General features: G+C 41.3%; 1 protein-coding gene across 2 annotated transcripts in view; it reads left to right on the top strand.

Moving 5' to 3' along the window:
* Positions 1-23,749, top strand: part of LOC126183894 (ras-related protein Rab-3) — an 833,674-nt gene that overhangs the window by 774,512 nt on the left and 35,413 nt on the right. For both annotated transcript variants that reach the window (XM_049926216.1, XM_049926217.1), the window contains exons 3-4: positions 4,657-4,775; positions 10,209-10,380. In XM_049926216.1, coding sequence (XP_049782173.1) covers positions 4,657-4,775; positions 10,209-10,380 — 291 coding nt within the window. The remainder of the gene's footprint in view (positions 1-4,656; positions 4,776-10,208; positions 10,381-23,749) is intronic.

Below are 23,749 nucleotides of genomic sequence, written 5' to 3'. Positions count from 1 at the left end.
TAGGTAAATAATTGTACACTCTAAGACAACAAAAAAGATCCACCACGAAGGAGCTAGACAAATTGATCTCATATTCATACTCATGGAGGTACCGATGGAAAATGGAAAACAGAAAATTTGGTTGCCGATGGATGAATGTGTAACGCTGCATTGCAATTTCACAGTGCGGCTGGAAAAGATAGTAAACAGGGGACATGACGCTACGAGAGCATAAAGACTTTGGGAATTGCATTCCGTTCTCTGCCTCGTGATGACTGGGTGTTGTGTGATGTCCTTAGGTTGGTTAGGTTTAAGTAGTTCTAAGTTCTAGGGGACTGATGACCATAGATGAAACCTAACTAACCTAAGGACATCACACACATCCATGCCCGAGGCAGGATTCAACCTGCGACCGTAGCGGTCGCGCGGTTCCAGACTGAAGCGCCTAGAACCGCTCGGCTGACTACGATAAACATTAATAGGTGGCTCATAGAAAGGGGGGGGATGACATTGACCTGTGTACACCAGACAAAACGTTGGCAGTGGTGTAGGGCACAATCGAACTGGAATCTCATTGACTGGAGTGGAATTGTCTTCAATGGTGACTACTGGTTCCAATTGAGCCCTGATTACCAGCGCCCTGATTACATGCGCAGCTGTGGGACACCAACCTAATGTCGTCCGCCGTACGGGCCGACAACCAGGAGTGATGGTCTGGTATGCCATTTTCTTTCATAGTGGCACACCGGTTGTCGTCGGCGCCATCCTTACAGTGCAACAGTACGTCGACGATATTCTACGCCCCGTTTTGTTGCCCTCCGTGGTAAGCCATCCTAGGCTTACATGTCAGCAAGATAATGCCAGCTTACACAGGGCGAGAGTTTCTACTACTTGTCTTCGTGCTTGCCAAACCCTACGTTGGCCAGCAAGGCCGCTGGATCTCTCCCCAACTGAGAATGTGCGACGTAACGCGCTCTTTCGCACATCGACGGCGGTTCTGCAACACAAATTGTCCACCTACCTCGACACTGCTGCAGATATACACACGTAACTCCTGACTGCAGCTACTTAAGAGGTCTCAGAAAAGCAGTGTTGAAGAAACTGAGATTTCATAACTATACGTCGGACGCCGCTATAAGTACAAAAAGCTGAAAATAGTCTTGTGAACTCTACAGAATAAATCGGAAATGGGTTGCTGTTCAAATTTCTAAGTTCAAAGGTCCTTTTAAACTTTCATTAGGATTTTTTTATTGCTATTGGCGATCGCGCCCTAGCTGCGACGCCTCAAATGTTTGGAGCATCGCAGACTCAGCCCTCCAACCAGATCGGTATTTTGAGGATCTAACGCGCTAATTGGACAGAATTTGGCGCGATATCCCAATCAATGCCAAGCCCAATAACAGCTTGCATAAGAGGCAGAGGTGGACCAAAGCGTTATTGACTCGCTTAATTAGTGAAGATCTTTCTCTTCAACAAATCAACCAATTTTTCTGAAATAATAATCATTTGTGTTGCTTGTAGATGTAGATCACATCTACCGATTTCCGTTCCATTCGGATAATTCCTTCATGGTACTTCGTTTTTTATGTCTTAGAGTGAATAATACAGACTCAGACGACTAATTCTCGCGATATCATTAGACAAACAAACTTTTAAATCTACCAGGTTTTTTTATAACCTTTGGACATTACTTATAACCCGCACGTTTTATAGTCCATATGTTCATAAATATTTTCTCCATCTTCAATTATGTACCTACTAACATTTACCATATGTGTGGCAACTTCAGATCCAATTGCGAATGGCTTAACAAAAAAAGCCGAAATCGGTAGTGGACTACATAAAATTCTACAGAGCAGATGGAGCGCCTTCATCATTAATTTATTGTTACTGTTCTATTTGTCATTTGCGTTCAGTGCCCAGCTAAATCCTTGATTAGAATAACAAAGTGATTGACAGTTCAGTACAGTTCAGAGTCGAAATGGGTGACACTGCCACATCGCAGTAACTCACGCTCGTAATATGCCCACAGTAGTAACAGCTGTGCAGTGCCATACAGGTTACATTTGCACACTACCCTATTTACGCCTTTTATTCAGTTCTTTTCGCAGCGTCATAATAGGCTTGACATTTCCACCGCCGGCTTCAGCTATTCTTAAACGTTCCACGCACATAAACAACGAAACAGAACCGGAGCTATTAAGACACTGGCCGCAAGTATCCTTTGCTGCTGACTGCTAAGTGACGCTCGAGGTGGCGGGGTGAAATGGCAATGATGAACAGGACAGAAAGTATGACCCATGTTATTCCCCGAATGGTGTCGCTGTGATAGCTGTTCTCTAAAAACTGGATTTAAATTACTTTGTTGTTCTGATCTAGGAAGCTCTCTCTCACACGCACACACATAATACGGCGCTCTCATCACCAGTCACAACATTTCGCAGCAGCATAGAGGAATAGAAGAAATGAGGAATAAAATATAACAAACATCAAATTTAAGATCGTTTTAAATATATTGACAGGCAGAAAAGAGGAAATGAATATCTTTTAGGTATTTAATAGAAGGAAACACAGACAATGGAAAATAATGCTGAAATAGAAACTTTTCCCAAACTATGTAAGACTGTAGCCGTGCGACTGTTACTGTTGTTATCACAGCTCCTATGTCGAAATTAATTCTGGGAAATGAACGTCCTGCCAAACAAAACACCACAGGATACTCTTTCTTTTACGTAGTAACCTATGTTGCTTTTCAACACACCCTCATATATACACTATATGATTATAACTATACGGACACCTGGCTGAAAATGACTTAAAAGTCCGTGGCGCCCTCCATCGGTAATGCTGGAATTCAATATGGTGTTGGCCCACCCTTGGCCTTGATGACAGCTTCCACTCTCGCAGGCATACGTTCAGTTAGGTGCTGGAATGTTTCTTGGGGAAAGGCAGCCCATTCTTCACGGAGTGCTGCACTGAGGAGAGGTATCGATGTCGGTCGGTGAGGCCTGGCACGAAGTAGGCGTTCCAAAACATCCAAAGGTGTTCTATAGGATTCAGGTCAGGACTCTGTGCAGGCCAGTACATTATAGGGATGTTGTTGTCATGTAACCACTCCGCCACAGGCCGTACATTATGAACGGGTGCTCGATCGTGTTGAAAGATGCCATCACCACTCCGAATTGCTCTTCAACAGTGCGAAAAGCAAGAAGGTGCCTAAAACATGAATGTAGGCCTGTACAGCGATAGTGCCAGTCAAAAAATAAAAATAAACAAGGGCTGCAAACATGCTTCCATGAAAAACAAGACCGCACATTAACACCACCGCTTCCGAATTTTATTGTTGGCACTACACATGCTGGCAGATGACGTTCACCGGGCATTCTCCGTACCCCAACCCTGCCATCGGATCGCCGCATTGTGTACCGTGATTCGTCACTCCACACAACGTTTTTCCACTGTTCAGTCGTCCATTGTTTACGCTCCGTACGCCAAGCGAGGCGTCGTTTGGCATTTACCGGTGTGATGTGTGGCGTGTGAATAACCGCTCGACCATGAAATCCAAGTTTTCTCACCTCCCACCTAACTGCCATAGCACTTGCAGTGGATTCTGATTCAGTTTGGAATTCCTGTGTGATGATCTGGATAGATGTCTGCCTGTTACACACTACGACCATCTTCAACTGTCAGCGGTCTCTGTCAGTCAAGAGACGAGGTCGGCCTGTACGCTTTTGTGTTGTACGTGTCCCTTCACGTTTCCACTTCACTATCACATCGGAAACAGTGGACCTAGGCATGTTTAGGAGCGTGGAAATCTCGCCTACAAATGTATGACACAAGTGACACCCAATCACCTGACCACGTTCGAAGTCGGTGAGTTCCACGGAGCGCCCCATTCTGCTCTCTCATAATGTCTAATGACTACTGAGTTCGCTGATATGGAGTACCCGGCAGTAGGTGGCAGCACAATGCACCTAATACGAAAAACGTATGTTTTTGGGGGTGTCCGGATACTTTTGATTACATAGTGTACATACATTTGTATAATATATGTGGAATTTGTTTCTGCTTCGCTTTTAACAGTATACCATGCAGATTTCATTTTATTAGAGACATATTTGTGCATTAAATAGTTAAAGTACTATCACACACAGAACAAAGGTCACACAATTTACAGACACAATTTTTGCTCCCTTAAGTACCCGTAACTGACGACTGTGGTGACAGGAATGACATCCAGCCACAAGTAAAATAGATTTGCCAAATCTTGAGTGCAGCGAATCCCAAACAAGATGGGGTTATCGCTAAGAAGAAGAAGAAGAAGAAGAAGAAGAAGAAGAAGAAGTAGAAGAGACATATTTGTGCGTGGCCATTTGTCGTTATGTTTCTTTCTTTCACACCTCCATACAAGATGTTCCATCATGCTCTGGTAATAGGCCTAGCGTCGAAGTTTAGTGATATGTTCTGATTATACATTCACTTTGTTAATTTTCCTCATTTTGGTAGGTGAGGCAGAGGCTACTTCAAATTCAAAAAGAACAATTCAGACAAACTGTAGCTGAAAACCTATTTTACATTATGCTTTACTTCATTGCTGACTTAGTAGAATATGTGGCACTGCATTGGAAGAAATTGTCTACTTCCATAAAATCAAACATACGATTATTTTAATTTCAGGACACGGCAGGACAAGAGAGATATAGGACGATCACTACAGCATACTATCGAGGTGCCATGGGCTTCATACTGATGTATGACATCACCAATGAAGAATCTTTCAACAGTGTTCAGGATTGGTAAGTAAACAACACCAGCAAATAAAACAGCCATGTTGTGTGATGGTAAGAATATAAATAGAACTGTCATATCTGTTTGTGCATCAGGCCACACAGTCCTTAAGAGACTTCACTAGCAGTAGGAAACAATACACAGTTGTGACAGGGTTGTTAGCTTGTAACATAAGGAGAACCATAGCACACAGCATTTTTCATAATCATGCAATCAGTACAATGTGGTTCTGTACTGTTGCATAATGATATGGTAGGTGCAGTTAAATGAGTCTGATTGCAAGTGACTTTTGACTTCTGCTCTTAAGGACTACAACAGGAAACTCAAGTATGTCAGTTGGTAGATACAGAACACAACATTCCTTCTGTTCGGTAAACAAAGTTCCATGAAAATTATTGTATACTTAAGTTTAACATGACATGAATCTAAAACATGTTTTTATATGTTTCTTATAGTTAACCCTGCTGTTCTGTTCACTTTTACTTGACATATATACTGTTCGGGTCAATATGACCCGACATATCAAAATGCTTTAGAAACATAAATTTTGGTACAGTTTTAGCTATCGACATTGTTGTTCTATTCCAGTACCTTGTTAGTAATAATAATAATAATAATAATAATAATAATAATGGTAATAATAATAATAATAACAATGCATACAACTTTATTGAGGGATATTTTTCATTTAAATATGCACATAAATTTGAAACAACAGACAGTTTCCATTACAGGCATTCAACTTAGAAAGCACTACAGTTTTTCCATACTTCTATTCTTATTGTTGACAGTTTAGACGTAAGTATTGACATTTTCTAACAACAGACAGTTGTCATTACAGATATTCATCTTAGAGCACACTACAGTACAGAACACACTACAGTTTTTTTATTACATTCCAACATAGAAAGCACTACAACTTTAGAATCCTCTCTTCTTACTGATTGTAGTTTAGGCACAAGTATTCACATAAATTTGAAACAACAGAATTTTCAATACAATCATCTTATAAAATACTACAGTTCTTTTCTTACTGCTTGCACTGTGGACACAAGTAGGTTACATGTTTCTTGCAAATATGTTTACTACATTTTCCACACACCATGTTTGTTTTATTGTCATTACTTGATGGACAGAACTTACAGCGTGCACGTTTTGTAGATTTTCTTGTTGTTACCGATTCTGACACACCACCCACATCATTCGGGTTTTGGATGCTTGTGACCATTCTCAAAGAATCTTCTGTTCTTGGGAAATGCGTTCTTGATGCAATATGTTCTTTTATCAGTGACTTTCCAAGTTCCTCCAAGAATATTCTCCTTCTAGTCAATTTGCTTGCATTCCAATTAGGGTCAACCGAAATCCACAAAACGTATGCATTATAAGCAGAAACATCAAGAATATTGTAGAAAACTATCATTGGCCACCTATTACTTTTTCGTTTGCATGTATATGTACCTAATAACTGATCAAGCGTGTCTACAGCACCTTTGGTTGAATTATAGTCCAAAATCATTTTTGGCTTCTTATCAGCCCTGTCACTGATTTCCGCATCATGGTGGAGAGTGCTCATAAGTACAACATTCTTGTGTCTCTTAGGAATATAATTAACCACAGTAGTGTCATTTGTGAAGTAAAATGAAGAGCTGTGTACCTCCTTGTTGGTCATTTTGTGTGGAAGCTCCGGCTTATTTTTCCGTATAGTTCCCAACATAGTCAATTTCCTTTTCAGAAGCAGCTGCCCCAAATTGTACGACGTAAAAAAGTTGTCACACGTGATATTCTGACCACGTAACTCAGAAGTGAGATCAGATACCACCCTCATTCCCTGATTTCTTTCTGGTGCCGCTCCACTCACCTTTCCTGTATAAATTTGGGCTTTCAGTACGTATGAAGTTTTGCTGTCACACATGGTCCATATTTTGATCCCATATTTTGCCGGTTTACTTGGGATATACTGCTTGAATGGACAGCGACCTCTAAATGCTACTAACTGCTCGTCAACAGTAACATTTTCTCCTGGATTATACAGTTGAGGAAGGACCTCTACCCACTTCTCCCAAATACTACGAATTGCGGCAAGTTTGTCAGTACGTCGTCTTTCCTCTCTAGTAGATTTCTTGTCAAATCGCAGGACACGTGATATCTTACAGAATGTTTCATGAGACATGGTTGCTCGAAATATGTTTCGCCCAGTATCTTTATCCCACAAACTTTTTGTAGACTCCCCATGAGATCGATATACACCCGCTAGGAGTAAGAGTCCTAAGTATGCATGGAAAACAGAACCATCAATATCTGTCCACTGTTCACCATAAACTCGCTGCCCTTCAATATTTGTCATCTCTATTATTTCATTTTGAAGCGCTGTGTGAAATACTGCTTCAAATGAACATTTTACATCAGATATTCTGCTGACTGCATACCTGGTAACTCCTGGGGTACTCTTGATGATGTTCGAAGCTGGTAGGCGACCATGTTGTGCTGGTGGATGCAACTGCCATTCTATATTCCCATTTTTAGAAAGAAAAGTCTCTACACTATTTTGTATGGGCTGTGGACTGTCGTAACTGTCATCGGAACACTCGCTTTCAGATGCATTGCTGATGTGATCTTCAAACTCAGAAAGTGATCCTTCATCTGGTGAGGCATTTACTATTTCTTCCAACTCACGATCATTCAATGGTCTCATCGCCATGGTGTCACAAGTCAAACTGGGCAGAAACAAAGCATTCCAATTATTGAGAACTGCCAATTATTATTTCCTGGGGAAAGCAACAAACAAGCCCATTGTTGTGAACGCATGGAGCTTTAGGTGATTGTTGAGAGTAAGTTGGAATGATGCAGTCACTATTCCCACACAACACAACAAAAATAATTTTCGCCATTTCCAGATTTTAGAAATAAATACGAGTTACACTAAACATATTTGTGTCGGGTCATTATGACCCGAACATTACATATGCAACTATTACAGTTGAAGCCCAAACTTCTTAAACTTTTTTAAAACCTTTTAAAACACATGCTGCTCATCCATTTTCAGACAAAGTCACAAAGTTTCATAAATATATATTGGTATTTACATAATGTAAAATAACGTTCATATTCGTTTCGGGTCATATAGACCCGAACAGAACAGCAGGGTTAAAATTAAATTAAACACATTCTAAAATACGCTAAAAACTTTAAGATCGTAGCTGTTTTACTGAACTGCATTGCTGACTGTAAGAACAAATGTTTTCTTGTTTAACTGAGTGAGTGGCAATGTACTTCAGTTTACCTAGTTATATCTAAACTGGAAAGTAATTTCATGTTCCTATTTAAACAATTTTCATAACAAGTTGATTCAGAAAACTCATGAAATCTTAAAGAAATTGAAACCATTATCTGTTCGTCCTGAAGTGAACCACATGAAGAATAAGGTCTTTTGAAAAAATCAAAGAGATTAATGAAAGTTTTTAGGACTAAAATATAGTAAACTTCAAGACTATACACGGGTACCACACCAATTTTCTAGTTTTTGCCATAATTTAAGATCAAGTTACAAGAATCTGATCAACCTGAATTATAGAAAAAGAAATCTAAGAACTAATGGAATACCCTCAATATCAGTGAATGTATCATGACCAAAAGATCCATTTGTTGAAAGATCATTATTTCCTTTCACTTTCGGAACTACAAGAACGAACAAATAGAATATCATGTTCCATATTTGCTTATATTTTTTAAAATGTAGCTTCATCACTATTCCTAGAATTTTGTTAATAGTTATTTGGTTATCGAACCAGTGAGGCACATCATACATAAATTTATACTCTTCCCTCTGAGGCTAATCCTGTGTATTTTGACCTTGCTGAGCATGCAGGATTAGGAATAACTTCGACTTCCAAACAAAAACATGTGTAACATGATAGGTACCTCTCTTCCATTCTGAATCAGTAATTAAAAAAAAAAAAAATTGGAATGAGGATCATTGTTTTCGTTTACATGTATCTTGTACATGATTTTCCACTGCTTATCACAACATAGGACTTCATGTTCAATTGCACAACTCCACAAATTTTGAATTTTTTACTTGTTTCGATAAAATAAAGATAAGGTAGACTAGAGGAAATCTGACTGCTGAGTATAAATGACGTGTACATAAAAGTACTACTGTTAATTTGGATTCTGTATGTTTCTGGGGTTTCCAGTAATAGTGCAAATAGTACTGCACAGTCAGAATTTTCCTTTAGTTGTAAATTAATAGTCACAGTAATGGGGACATAAACATTTTGTAGTGATGTAAACCCAATATAAAGAAAACTATCTTATGTATACCAATAAGGTACAATTTACTATGTGAAATAAGCAGAGACCAAACTGCATCCTACACTATAGGGACGTATTTCAACTGTGAGTGGCAAGAAATCATTAAAAAATTGAATGTTATATTTTTGATTTGCAGTACAGCACACTTTAGAATATATAAACCATATCTGTTGCTATCTGCGTAGTTTTGTCAGTTACATTGTGAACTACACATTCAAAAATTACTTTCTTGGATCTCTCTCTCTCTCTCTCTCTCTCTCTCTCTCACTCACACAAACACACACACACACACACACACACACACACACCACAGAGAGAAAGAGAGACCCACAATATTCTGTCATATTAGAAAGAAAGTAAGTTGAAGGTATATTTAAGTAATAGCACTGTGAAACGAACTGCTCTAGAAAATTACATTGTAACAGGATACTAATAAACATTTATGATTGTATAAATATTATAAAAAAACTCTATTGCCTAATGATGTTCCTAACTAATCAAATAATTTAAAAGCAGTAGGAAATAATGATGCGCAGATTAGTCTCCTTGAGATGTTAATTGCTGATATTGAAATGTATATTACAGGCAATGTTTTAACATGTTCAGAATTAAAATCCTGAGTACAGCTCTATGATCCATAGGTCATTAGTCAAACTACTAAATAATGTGCTTTATTTAGCGCAGTCAATGCAACACTATGCTTTAAAATTGTGGAGCAAAGCAGGTAACAGTTGTGAGGAAAAGATATGCATAGATCACAAGAGAGTAACATCTGAGTGATGTAAATACAGAAACCATTTGTATGCATGTCATAAAATGAATCATAACAAATCAGTTAAATCACATTCCTTTATTCAGATGTTTATCAGGTATGTAAACAAGAAAGTTGTGAATTAGTGTACCTGTTTACAATACGGCTTCCACCCTGTGTACGTGCATACATCAGTACAGTTATCTTCCGCCCCCTCTCAATAATGTAAACAATTATCAACTATTTAAGTAAAACGTTTATTAAGTGTATATGATGATTACCCTGCTTTCTTTCTTATATGCTTGATGTTAATGACACTGGGAAATGCTTCTAGAGTTCATTCTGCTTATTTTGTTTAATGTCTCCATTTCTCCTGCAGGGTGACTCAAATAAAAACATATTCTTGGGACAACGCACAGGTAATCCTAGTTGGAAATAAGTGTGACATGGAAGATGAAAGAGTAATCAGTTTTGAAAGAGGAAAGCAACTTGCAGAACAACTGGGAATTGAATTTTTTGAAACATCAGCTAAGGAGAACATTAATGTGAAAGTAAGTTACTGTTACCTTTAATAATTTTATATATAAACGATGGACACAATTCAGTAGTATGTTATACAGGGTGGCGCAGTGCTGACTGACACAATTTGGCCTCGAATGTTGTGCATGCGCAGTAGCTCGTATTGAGTGGCAGAGAGGTGAAGCGTAAGGAAGAAGAGGCTTATTGGCAAGTGCTGTGTCTTCCATAAAACGCACAAACTCGATTGCAGTCGACTAGCTTCAAGTGACACCAGCAACTCCCACGAATACGACTAGATGCTGTTTCAAAATACAAGCACATCGAGGTTCTCTCAAAAACTTGCTGGTATTGGCACAATTAACTGTACTAAAATGACGGAAAAGTCACATTGGTGGTTGAAGAATTTTGCTGTTTTGCTGCTTTCATATCATAATATCGTCATATGTTAGTATGTAGTTTCAAGGTTATGGATTATTCAAAATTTATCAGTGAATGATATATTGGCGGCAAAAGCCATCAGGATATACTAAGATGAAAGACATTGTCAAAAGCTGTAGGAGTTCTCCATATCGATAGTGTAGTAGTTAGAGGCATGGAGCAACGAAATGGATAGGGCCACGTTGATGTACTGCTATATTTATTTTTTTAAGCAGAAAAATGCTACTGTTGGGGCACAAAAAGAAGAATATGTGCCTCTTTAAAAACTCTTATAGAAAAGTGGGGAATCGCCTACCTCAGTCCTCGTACCACACCTTCTTCAACAAAAATTTCTACTTGCGAATTTATTCGCGCTTTTTTAACACCCAGTCTCTCTTTATATTTAAGTCTTCATACTCAGCATCTCCCTCTCAATGCCACTGTCTATGTATGTCTCTCTCCCACTGTCTCCTTTTTCTTCCGTTGATTACATTGTATACCACTGCCACTGTCTTCTCTCTCACTTATCCTGTCTCCTTTTGTCTTTATTTTCCACTGTCACTGTCTTCCCATATCACAGAAGCTCAAAAATTCTGAGCTCTAACCTATTTCTTCTTCTTTTCCTACGTGTTTAAAATTTTGGACCAAACATCTGCCTCCCCTATACCTACATGTTAAAGTTCACTAGTCTGGGAGGGTCTAGACCCTCCAAGCCTATGTATGGTGTCTATTCATCTGTGTTTTTTGACATGACATTTCTCTTCGGCTCCCACTGCTATTGTCTTCATCCACCTCTGCCCCCTTCATTGTCACTTTCTCTCTCCCACCATCACAATCTCCTCTCTCTCTCTCTCTCTCTCTCTCTCTCTCTCTCCCTCCCTCCCTCCCACCATCACTATCTCCTCTCTCTCTGTCTCCCACTGGTATTGTCTCCTATCTCTTCCACTGTCACTGTCCTTTGCTACCCTTTCTCTCAGCATAAAAAACCGCGAATATGTTCGCATGTCAAAATTTCTGGAGAGGAATGCGGAATGAGGATTGAGCCAGCTGGTTCACCACTTCCCTGTCAGACAGGACATGAACATATCCGCTACTTTGTGCATTTTTCTGCTGGTTCCCTTCTTTTCCCTGGTGCAGCAGGGTGTGTTGCTTATATGAAACGTATTGCATAAGTCAATAATGTTTCGACTGTTTACTTATATACTTCGACACATTTGTATACTTTAACACATACAAGAATCAGATAAGTACGCATAATATAAGGTTGAGATAAAATGGTTTGCTTCAAATTTTTTTCTGGATACTTTGCTTATCGATTACAATTCATTGAAAATGCCGAGCTTATGATTTGTTTGTCAAAAGAGTTAAAAAAGTTATCAGAAATGCTTTTCCGCCTTAGCAGTCTTTCCAGTCTTAAACAATTTTTGACAGTCGTTTTAAGTTCTTTTCTGATATATTAATACCATTTCTAGCCAATTTCATGCCACTGCAGTACCACCTTGGGCATATTTCTATAGGTGTGAAGTGTCCATTACACAGAGACAGCGAGACATTCAGTTTTATCAGTGAACGAATTCTTACTAAAAACGTAGTTCGACGATCTCAGAACTCTTTTGATCACCATAAAACACTTGCTATATGTTCACTACTTCATCTAAAACTACATTTACGACTCAGACCGGATATTACGTGCATATTTTAGGTGCATAAGCGCAGAAAATTTTAACTTATGGATGTCGGTAACGGATAATGCAATCGGAAAACGTTTCAAGGTTTCCCAACATCATCTTAAGAACATATGGTAAACATTTCGACGATTTGACATGAAAAGAAATTATATAAGTGGCTATCCCTACAACTGATACTTTTGCTACCAAATAATTATGTTTTTTCGGATGTATCTTTGTAAGTAATCCATGGCAGGACTCGTGCAGAATGAAGCATTAACTTGGTGTACACTTGCTGTTTTATTGCTATTAAATGAAACAATGCACACGTTATCATCTAACATCATCGCTCTCCAAAACAAGACTGCTTAAACACTAAAGATATAACAAACATCACTGTTCTTTATTCTGATATATGTGTGTTTTGTCCTTGCCGTAAGTTAGTTTAAAGTAGTGTGTAAGTCTAGGGACCGATGACCTCAGCAGTTTGGTCCATTAGGAACTCACACATTTGCTCCGCACAAGAGGGGTGGAGTAAGTCCAAGTTCTTATATATATATATATATATATATATATATATATATATATATATATATATATATATATATTCTGTAAAGACGTGTTTACCACATAAAGAACTTGGACTTACTCCACCCCTCTTGTGCGGAGCAAATGTGTGAGTTCCTAATGGACCAAACTGCTGAGGTCATCGGTCCCTAGACTTACACACTGCTTTAAACTAACTTACGGCAAGGACAAAACACACACACACACACACACACTCACTCACTCACACACACACACACACACACACACACACATATATATATCCATGCCTGAGGGAGGACTCGAACCTCCAGTGGGAGAACCCGCGCAGTTGGTGACATGGAACCTCTAACCGAGCGGCCACTCCACGCGCCTTGTGCGGAGCAATAGGGAAAGTGAAGGTGTAACAGTTGCTTCTACTTTGCGATGAAATATTCAGGGTGGAGAGGGGAGTGAAGATGGCGACCGAAGTGTGAGTGCGGGGGGTAGACGATGAGTCCCGGTGAAGAGCCCATGTAGTGTCATCACATAACATCACATACTCGCACATCGCCAAGTCACCTTGGGAAATCTATGACACTCCAGAAGAGGATTTCTGATGTTTGGGATATGTTGTCTGAATCGTTGAACCATTGTTGGCAGTTCAGCTGTATAAGACAATGCCACAGAATCGGTGAACTCCGCTTCACCATATATAATCTTCGCCAGTGAAGCTTGAAAGTCCTCTGAAAGCACTCCAAACACCAAGAAGCACCCATGGAAGGGCCTCTGAGCATTGTCCACCATGACAGATCAACAACGTCTTAAGTGCGTGGTATAACTACTCCACCAACCCTTTGCTCTTTTAATGGTAAGTGGTGGGGAGAAGACGTTTTATTCCACAGAGGCTATACAATTCTTTAAACAATGTCGACTCGAATTACCATCCTTGGTTCGTTGTTATGATGGCAGGACGACGAAACCCCGAGTTCTACACATGAGCAAAAGCCTTAACCACTGTCTCAACTGTAGTGTCCGGAATGGGGACTGGCTTCACCCAGTACGTGATGTGATCGACAGTCGACAAAATATACACTCCTGGAAATTGAAATAAGAACACCGTGAATTCATTGTCCCAGGAAGGGGAAACTTTATTGACACATTCCTGGGGTCAGATACATCACATGATCACACTGACAGAACCACAGGCACATAGACACAGGCAACAGAGCATGCACAATGTCGGCACTAGTACAGTGTATATCCACCTTTCGCAGCAATGCAGGCTGCTATTCTCCCATGGAGACGATCGTAGAGATGCTGGATGTAGTCCTGTGGAACGGCTTGCCATGCCATTTCCACCTGGCGCCTCAGTTGGACCAGCGTTCGTGCTGGACGTGCAGACCGCGTGAGACGACGCTTCATCCAGTCCCAAACATGCTCAATGGGGGACAGATCCGGAGATCTTGCTGGCCAGGGTAGTTGACTTACACCTTCTAGAGCACGTTGGGTGGCACGGGATACATGCGGACGTGCATTGTCCTGTTGGAACAGCAAGTTCCCTTGCCGGTCTAGGAATGGTAGAACGATGGGTTCGATGACGGTTTGGATGTACCGTGCACTATTCAGTGTCCCCTCGACGATCACCAGTGGTGTACAGCCAGCGTAGGAGATCGCTCCCCACACCATGATACCGGGTGTTGGCCCTGTGTGCCTCGGTCGTATGCAGTCCTGATTGTGGCGCTCACCTGCACGGCGCCAAACACGCATACGACCATCATTGGCACCAAGGCAGAAGCGACTCTCATCGCTGAAGACGACACGTCTCCATTCGTCCCTCCATTCACGCCTGTCGCGACACCACTGGAGGCGGGCTGCACGATGTTGGGGCGTGAGCGGAAGACGGCCTAACGGTGTGCGGGACCGTAGCCCAGCTTCATGGAGACGGTTTCGAATGGTCCTCGCTGATACCCCAGGAGCAACAGTGTCCCTAATTTGCTGGGAAGTGGCGGTGCGGTCCCCTACGGCACTGCGTAGGATCCTACGGTCTTGGCGTGCATCCGTGCGTCGCTGCGGTCCGGTCCCAGGTCGACGGGCACGTGCACCTTCCGCCGACCACTGGCGACAACATCGATGTACTGTGGAGACCTCACGCCCCACGTGTTGAGCAATTCGGCGGTACGTCCACCCGGTCTCCCGCATGCCCACTATACGCCCTCGCTCAAAGTCCGTCAACTGCACATACGGTTCACGTCCACGCTGTCGCGGCATGCTACCAGTGTTAAAGACTGCGATGGAGCTCCGTATGCCACGGCAAACTGGCTGACACTGACGGCGGCGGTGCACAAATGCTGCGCAGCTGGCGCCATTCGACGGCCAACACCGCGCTTCCTGATGTGTCCGCTGTGCCGTGCGTGTGATCATTGCTTGTACAGCCCTCTCGCAGTGTCCGGAGCAAGTATGGTGGGTCTGACACACCGGTGTCAATGTGTTCTTTTTTCCATTTCCAGGAGTGTACTTGAATCCACCAGAATCAGGCAGCCGAAGGAACAAATCCAGGTGTCCGTACTATAAGCTGTCGTCTGGAATGTCATAGTGGTGGAGCTCTGGGCTAGCATGCCTACCTGTTTTGCAGCATTGGCACAGAATGTAGATGTGAGTCCACATCTTAGTCACGCTTCACATCCTGCCAAACAATGTGACAGGTTGAGGAGATTATTAAACATGAGTCATCTCATCTGTGACGCAACCAGCATTCGAACTTCCCTCGCGATACATCGCACCAGACTTGTCTGTCAGATCTGGGGAGTCGACAGCACTCTAACCGAAGGCTGATCAATGTGTTCTACAGAAGTTCTTTGATTTGTATAGCTGTCTCCTGCCCTAATGCAAGTTCATCGTAGGGAAGGGCATTGGTTCTTGAGAGGAAGTCTCCCACTACATTGGCGGCCCATTTAATGTGTTACATGTTGATTGTAAACTGACTTACACTGTCCAAACTGTGAGAACGTGGTGTGTGTGTGTGGGAGGGAGGGGGGTGGCAGTCCTTTGTGACGTTCTGTGTAGCCTCTGCTAGGGGTCTGTGATTTATGAAAATAGTGAAGGGCCTACCCTTAACTTCTGATTTGAAATAACACACTCTCTTGTACACTGATAACAGTTCTCAGTCAATGCAGACCATTTGTGCTGCAACTCTGTAACTTTCTGAAAAAAGAACTGTAATGGTTGTTTAGCTCCAGTGACCAACTGCTGAAGCACTGCACCAATAGCTATATCGCTCACATAGGTAGTGATAGATAAGCAAGCTTCACTTACGTGATGTACTAGAGTCACAGTCTGCTGGAGGGACAGTTTAATGCTATCAAAGGCCCTGAGCATTTTGTAATCCACATTAGCATTTGATTACCACTTTTGTTCTTGCCTGCCTGTGCTTCTCTGAGAAGAGCTAGAGTTGCCACAGCCTGTGGCAGATGTCGCCTATAAAAGATGTTGTTCCCAAAAATCGTCTTAATTCTTCGTGGGTTCATAGCCGAGACAGAACTCGAATCAATGCTGTTTTTTCGGAGGTGGGTAAGACCCCAGACACATTAACCACGTGTCACATATATATGACTTCTTCCTGGCATAGCTGTCACTTGTCCATATTAATCTCAAGGCAATGACGATCAAGGTTCTAGAACAAAGGGTGAAGGTGTACCTAATACTGTACTAGAGACACCACAAAAAAAAAAATCATCGACGTATGAACAACAAGAAGGAAGAGTCTTAAAATTTTATCGATAAAGTGTTGCCACGTCTGCTCGACGTTTTTTACACCATATGGCGTGAAAACCAGCTCATACAACATAAGCAGTTTAATAACAGCTGTCTGAGCCATGGGTATCTGGCGATACGCTTTTTTGCAATCGATTACACAGAAGACAGGTGCCCCTGCCGAGGCATGAGAAAAATGCAGAATGTTGGTAGTGGGGCCCCTGTCTGGTGCCATTTATGCATTTAGCGAATGGTAGTCCCCACAAATTCTAAGAGACCTGTACTTCTTGGAGACCAAATGTATGGGCGCCGCGTAGAAAATGCTGAATTTTTATTGGCTAGCATGTTAAGAAGCCAATCAGATCATCTCGAGCACTTCTATACTCACGGTATTTCTAATGTAATCCAATCAGATTACCACATATAATTTCGACCAGAAATCTCGTAATTCCGGAACTAAATAAAATTTAATGAAAACAAAATACGATTTCTTTCCACATAATAAATAACTAATGAATTTAATACTCAATGTCCCTTCTGGCTGCCTCCTACAAAATTAAGCTCACTCGGGTATACGTCACAAATTCCCCTATTGCACAACAACTTTCTCACGCACTCATTAACGTAGTTTTAATACAATATCACATTCTCACTTTACGTATGTCCTCCCTTCGCTCTGTGTCTCTTCAAAACACTCACTCAACTAAAACACGATGAAATAATAATTTTCCAAACTACTTTTAATTATCAAATAACTTACGGGTTTGGTGCCGGTTGACGTCGTCGACCACCGCCGATATTTCTACAGGAGCACACCCTGCCATTCTCAAGGCACAAATGCAAGGGGGATGCAATGTGCAAGAGAATTTAATACCTCGGTTCACAGAGGAGAAACAAGGAAGATACCACACACAGAACAAGTAACCGTAAAGTCAACACACAACCAAAGATAACCACATCAGAAATATCGATGGAGACTATTAATCAACAGGCGAGGTAGCACTAATTCTGTCCCTCTGTTTTTTAATGAGAGACAGAGCCGGCTTCCAAGCAGCATTTAAACAAAATCCACCATCTCTGTTTATAGGGTTGCTTGATAGTTTGATTTCAACAGTTTCCTTAATAACACTATCCCAAAAGCTGGACGTGCAAGCCAGAATCTCCGTGTTGTTGTATTCCATAGGATGATCGGTGTCAAGGCAATGTTCTGCAATAGCGGAGTTGCTCGGCTGTTGTAAGCGTGTGTGACGCTTATGTTCCACACACCGGTCTTCTACAGTCCTGATTCTCTGACCACTATATGACACGCCACAACTGCAAGGAATACGATAGACACCAGCTTTACGCAAACCAAGATCATCTTTAACGGATGCCAACAGGGTCTTAATCTTAGAAGGTGGTCGAAAAACACATTTCACATCATATTTCCGCAAAATACGGCCAATCCTGTTGGAAATGCTTCCTGCGTAAGGCAAAAATGCCGTAGACTTAGGTGCCACTTCGTTGCTATCGTCACTCACCCGTTGCACAGAAGGCTGATAGCGCGACAGCCTCTCACTATAACCATTCCGACGAAATGTGGCTTCGAGATGTGATGGCTCAGCTGCCAAACTGAGCTGGATGGTGACAACTATCTGCGAGCTGATCGGCGGTGGTCAACGACGTCACCCGGCAGCAAACCCGTAAGTTATTTGAACATCCAATTCGCCGGGAAAAATTAAGGTCTCACATACTTTTAATTGCGTCAGAAATATGTGGTAATGAAACTAAAGACAATTCCAGAAAATTTGGTTATATGAACCTATCATCGTGGTTGTAGTTTCATTTTATACTATAGATGAACACATTTTAGTCCCTGGCTCAGTTTCACAATGCCAGCACGGTTATTATGTGTTTTAGGTAAAAATTTATATCTCTAAAAGTATTAAAGTTATTGATTTGAAACTTTAGCAGTGTGGTTTTATTATCCATAGAATTTTGTACACTCATTATGAAAAAGATCGATTAACATTTAATAGTACTACTTCACATTCATAAACGTACTGTGCTACACTGCTCGCTCGGCCCAATAGCCAGCGTCACTTGTGCCAGCGTGAGAACCAAAATCCGCTCTCCTCCCTGCTTCCCGGCAAGATACACCTTCAATGCAAGATTGCAACTCGTAATAATTTGCTACGTTATAGCTGGACTAACCTTGCCCTCCCATTTTGAGCCGAATACTCTTGTAGACAGCGAGACTTCGTGGTGGAGGCACGAAGTATACAGTTGCCGCAGTTGTTGTTGTTGTTAGTGTTGTTATATATGTTGCTGTTGTCACTAACGTTGTTGTAACTTGTTGTAAGAGGGCAATGTGGTTGTGAGCATTCCTCTAGCTCTTTTGTAACGCCAGTAGTTCCTCTTACAATTCTGCCTTCACTGTGCGCAAATTCAGACGTTCCTGTGTCGTATCTTCAAATTTCTTCGTCGTGCTGTGGACATCTTGTGCTTAACACTTTGCCGTCCGCACGCCTCGTACAAATTTATTCGCTTGGCGCCGGCAGCGCTACTTCGGATTACTTGGCTTGTCGCCGGCCGTTTGTCACCTTTCCATTGACGGCAAGCTTCAAACACATTGACTTTAGGGCGCTTTAACTTTTCCGGAAATCCTCTATTTTGTCGTATCGTTACAGAAACTCGAAATTTCTTTTCAAGTAATTTCTCTGCAAGTTCTACACTGTTATAATAATTATCCATGTAGAGGTGATGTCACTTTCCATAAGAAGGTGTCAATAGTGCCATTACTGTTTTTGCTAAAGGTTGTCCAGCGCCGGAATATGTCTGGAATGAGAAAATGTATCCCGTACTCGAATCACACAGCATCCGAATGAGTATGCCATATTTCGTAATTTGGGACGGATTGTAAACTTTAAACTTTAACTGTCCACGCCACGGTATCACTCCTTCATCAACTGAGATGTTTTGACTTAGATTAAACATTTCTTTAAACTTCTTGGAGAAATAATCAATTACGATTTGCACTTTGAAAAGCCGGTCGGCATTATCGGTTTATTGTTGTTGTCAGAAAAATATAAAAATGATAATATTTGTCTGAATCGTTTTGCGAAATATCGGTGTGTCTGTCAACGGATTCGTTGCCCAGTAATCAACGATCCTTGATTTTTTTACAATTCGCATAAGGATAGCAAGCCCAAACCATTTTCTACGTTCGTGTCCCGTAACGTCGACAAATATGGCATTTTTTTATCCAGTTTCCTTCTATTGCAATTTTGACTGTAATACTTATTGGTTTCACTGCTAATACAGGGTTATTACAAATGATTGAAGCGATTTCACAGCTCTACAATAACTTTATTATTTGAGATATTTTCACAATGCTTTGCACACACATACAAAAACTCAAAAAGTTTTTTTAGGCATTCACAAATGTTCGATATGTGCCCCTTTTGGTGATTCGGCAGACATCAAGCCGATAATCAAGTTCCTCCCACACTCGGCGCAGCATGTCCCCATCAATGAGTTCGATAGCATCGTTGATGCGAGCTCGCAGTTCTGGCACGTTTCTTGGTAGAGGAGGTTTAAACACTGAATCTTTCACATAATCCCACAGAAAGAAATCGCATGGGGTTAAGTCGGGAGAGCGTGGAGGCCATGACATGAATTGCTGATCATGATCTCCACCACGACCGATCCATCGGTTTTCCAATCTCCTGTTTAAGAAATGCCGAACATCATGATGGAAGTGCGGTGGAGCACCATCCTGTTGAAAGATGAAGTCGGCGCTGTCGGTCTCCAGTTGTGGCATGAGCCAATTTTCCAGTATCTCCAGATACACGTGTGACTTTGTCATCGGGTGTCAGGGCTTGTAGCAATTGTAAACGGTAAGGCTTCTGCTTTAGCCTTTTCCGCAAGATTTTCCAAACCGTCGGCTGTGGTACGTTTAGCTCCCTGCTTGCTTTATTCGTCGACTTCCGGGGGTTCGCGTGAAACTTGTCCGCACGCGTTCAACCGTTTCTTCGCTCACTGCAGTCCGACCCGTTGATTTCCCCTTACAGAGGCATCCAGAAGCTTTAAACTGCGCATACCATCGCCGAATGGAGTTAGCAGTAGGTGGATCTTTGTTGAACTTCGTCCTGAAATGTCGTTGAAATGTTATGACTGACTGATGTGAGTGCATTTCAAGCACGACATACGCTTTCTCGGCTCCTGTCGCCATTTTGTCTCACTGCTCTCTCGAGCGCTCTGGCGGCAGAAACCTGAAGTGCGGCTTCAGCCGAACAAAACTTTATGAGTTTTTCTACGTATCTGTAGTGTGTCGTGACCATATGTCAATGAATGGAGCTACAGTGAATTTATGAAATCGCTTCAATCATTTGTAATAGCCCTGTATATACAAATAGATCGTTCCCAATAACTGTTTAGTCCCGTCAGTGTGTTCAAGAATCTTTCCTTGACATGAAACTGATGGGATTCGATTTTTATGCAACTTCACTGTACTTGCATTGGCAGCGTAGACTGGTTGGTTGGTTGCTTGGGGAAGGAGACCAGACAGCGTGGTCATCGGTCTCATCGGATAAGGGAAGGATGGGGAAGGAAAGTCGGCCGTGCCCTTGCAGAGGAACCATCCCGGCATTTGCCTGGAATGATTTAGGGAAATCACGGAAAACCTAAATCAGGATGGCCGGACGCGGGATTGAACCGTCGTCCTCCCGAATGCGAGGCCAGTGTCTAACCACTGCGCCACCTCGCTCGGTGGGCAGCGTAGACTATAGGAGATTTCACTTGTTTGGAAATTCCATTTTTCATCGTGAAGTATATAAATTGTTTGTTGCAACAATGTGATGTCTTTTTCTGACAATACAGAATTTTCTTCGCTACACCAACGCGACCAGTATCATCTTCAAAACCTTCAGTTTGTTCCATGTGTACATCATCTTTGATTACACAATTCAGAAACGCTATTTTGATGTCAAACTGGCCGAGCTTCATTTTCTCAGTATCAGTCGACAGGTTTGCAATAGTATCACAATGTGCAACAGGGCTGAATAATTCTTCGTTGTCAATTCCCTGCCTTCCTACATCTCCTTTGGCCACAAATTGGCCCCTTAAGCGAACTTACATTTTCCTGCAATTTTCTTGCATAAGACTCATCATTTTTGCAAAATCTGTGCCTCACTTGGACGCTCAACTAATACTTAAGTATTATTCTCTTTCAGGGACTTCAACTTTTCATGTATGGTCTCCAGTCAGTGACTTCTACTGCTAGATTGCAAAGCTTCAGTATACAAACTTGGACCCTTATGCCTGTTGATAGGAGTTCCAGCCTGTACACATAATTTTGTTTTGGCATCAATTTTGGTTTCTTCTTTTCGCATCTGTTTCTGTATTTCCCACTTAATACTTGACTTCCTCTGGAATCTACCAGTGTATTCCAATCTTCTTCCTCTTCACTTAAAACTTCTGTCCTCGTGTCATTGCTGACATTTTCTGATAGCTTTCTCTCATTGGAAGTCTGTTTAAACTGACTCTGTAAACAGATGCACCTTGAGCAACTTCAGATTCAGGAATATTTCTTCAGCCTTGAATTTTACATTTTAACGTAGTACCACCTTCCTCTGAGAGAGAATCCAGGCTCTTAAACCATCTCTGTCATCCATATACTCAACCAGATGTCCGCGCACACCGTTGTTATCAAACTTTGAACGAATGATTCTTTGCATTTGTTCCTTTTTCATTCAACTTTATACGAATTTTCCCAGTTCCCTGTCCACGAGCCAACATGCTTACATCTCTTTTCTGAATTTAAGTCTTTCCAGGAACAGCGAATATTGCGTATAATGCAAAATATTATTTATTCATAGTGACGTCATTTGTGGTACTGTCACAATACTAACTGTCGACTTCAACACGGTTATCAAGTGTGGCACTAAAAACATGTGACAAAATGCATTACCCTTTTCAGTCTGATTGATGTGACTGTTATTGTCTGCCTTTTACATCGAACACTCTGCTGACCAATAGCTACGTGCCCACTTTTCCTGTTGCATGTTGAAGATTTTTTTTTATTTTCCACTATAGTCACTTTAATTTCACTGAATTTGCGTCTTAAGATATAGCTCTACTGACAACTACCAAACTAGCAGTACATCGATAATGTTACTCCTGTGAAAGGATTTTAACTTTTGATCTTGACTCTGTGTAATAGAAAGATATAGGATGGTTTTTCATTTATCGAAAGATTCCTGTAAGGAAACAATAGCAAAAAAAGGAAAATCAAATTAATGTTTGCTTAGTAATAAAGTAAACTGTAATTGTGTAGAAGGAAATGGTCGCCAGCCTCATTAGGCAAAGTTGTACCAAGTACTAGCACGGTTCATAAAGAAGGATACTATTGAGATTGACTTTACTTGATACAGAAGTTATGTTTTCCAGATGAGACACCAAGCACTATCCCAATTTATCAAGCAAAGTAACAGTAGTTTGGCATGAACAACACAGAAGGAATATTAACCGTTTTTGCAACAACTGGGTCTCAGTAACCGTATATTCAAGCCAAATGCTACTGATTATTGTAAGTAAATAATTACTGATGGTTGAGGAATATTAACTTGGAACAGAGGTTCTTTTATCAGTTCAGTTATTGGAAAATACAGTCCTTGAAACATTTATCGTGTAATTTCATTCTCTACTCCTATTATTATTTGTATTTTGGAGGCGCATCTACATCCTTAAACTATTTAGCTGAAATGGAACATGTGGTACCTAGATCTAGCATAGTTTCAATAAATGTAGCTAGGTGCTTATTATAGCATACAAATGTTAGATAGCTGGCAAGTGCACTTCATTAACACTTTCACGGGCCGTGGGGGATATGCTTCCCACTAAATGTATTTCTGTACAGTGGTTAAGGGAATACATGTTACCACTTCTGTACGCTCCTGGCATCTAGCGGCAGTCCGCTGCACCAGCTTTAATTTCTGTTTGTTGTGAAATATAGTCTTCAGGGCTGTGGGAGGTATATGTCTCACAAAATAACGATGTT

This window comes from Schistocerca cancellata, chromosome 4 (assembly GCF_023864275.1).
Source record: "Schistocerca cancellata isolate TAMUIC-IGC-003103 chromosome 4, iqSchCanc2.1, whole genome shotgun sequence".
Classification (NCBI taxonomy): Eukaryota; Metazoa; Arthropoda; class Insecta; order Orthoptera; family Acrididae; genus Schistocerca; species Schistocerca cancellata.
The sequence above is the reverse complement of the archived record's forward strand: the minus strand, read 5'-3'. Positions and strand labels throughout refer to the sequence as shown.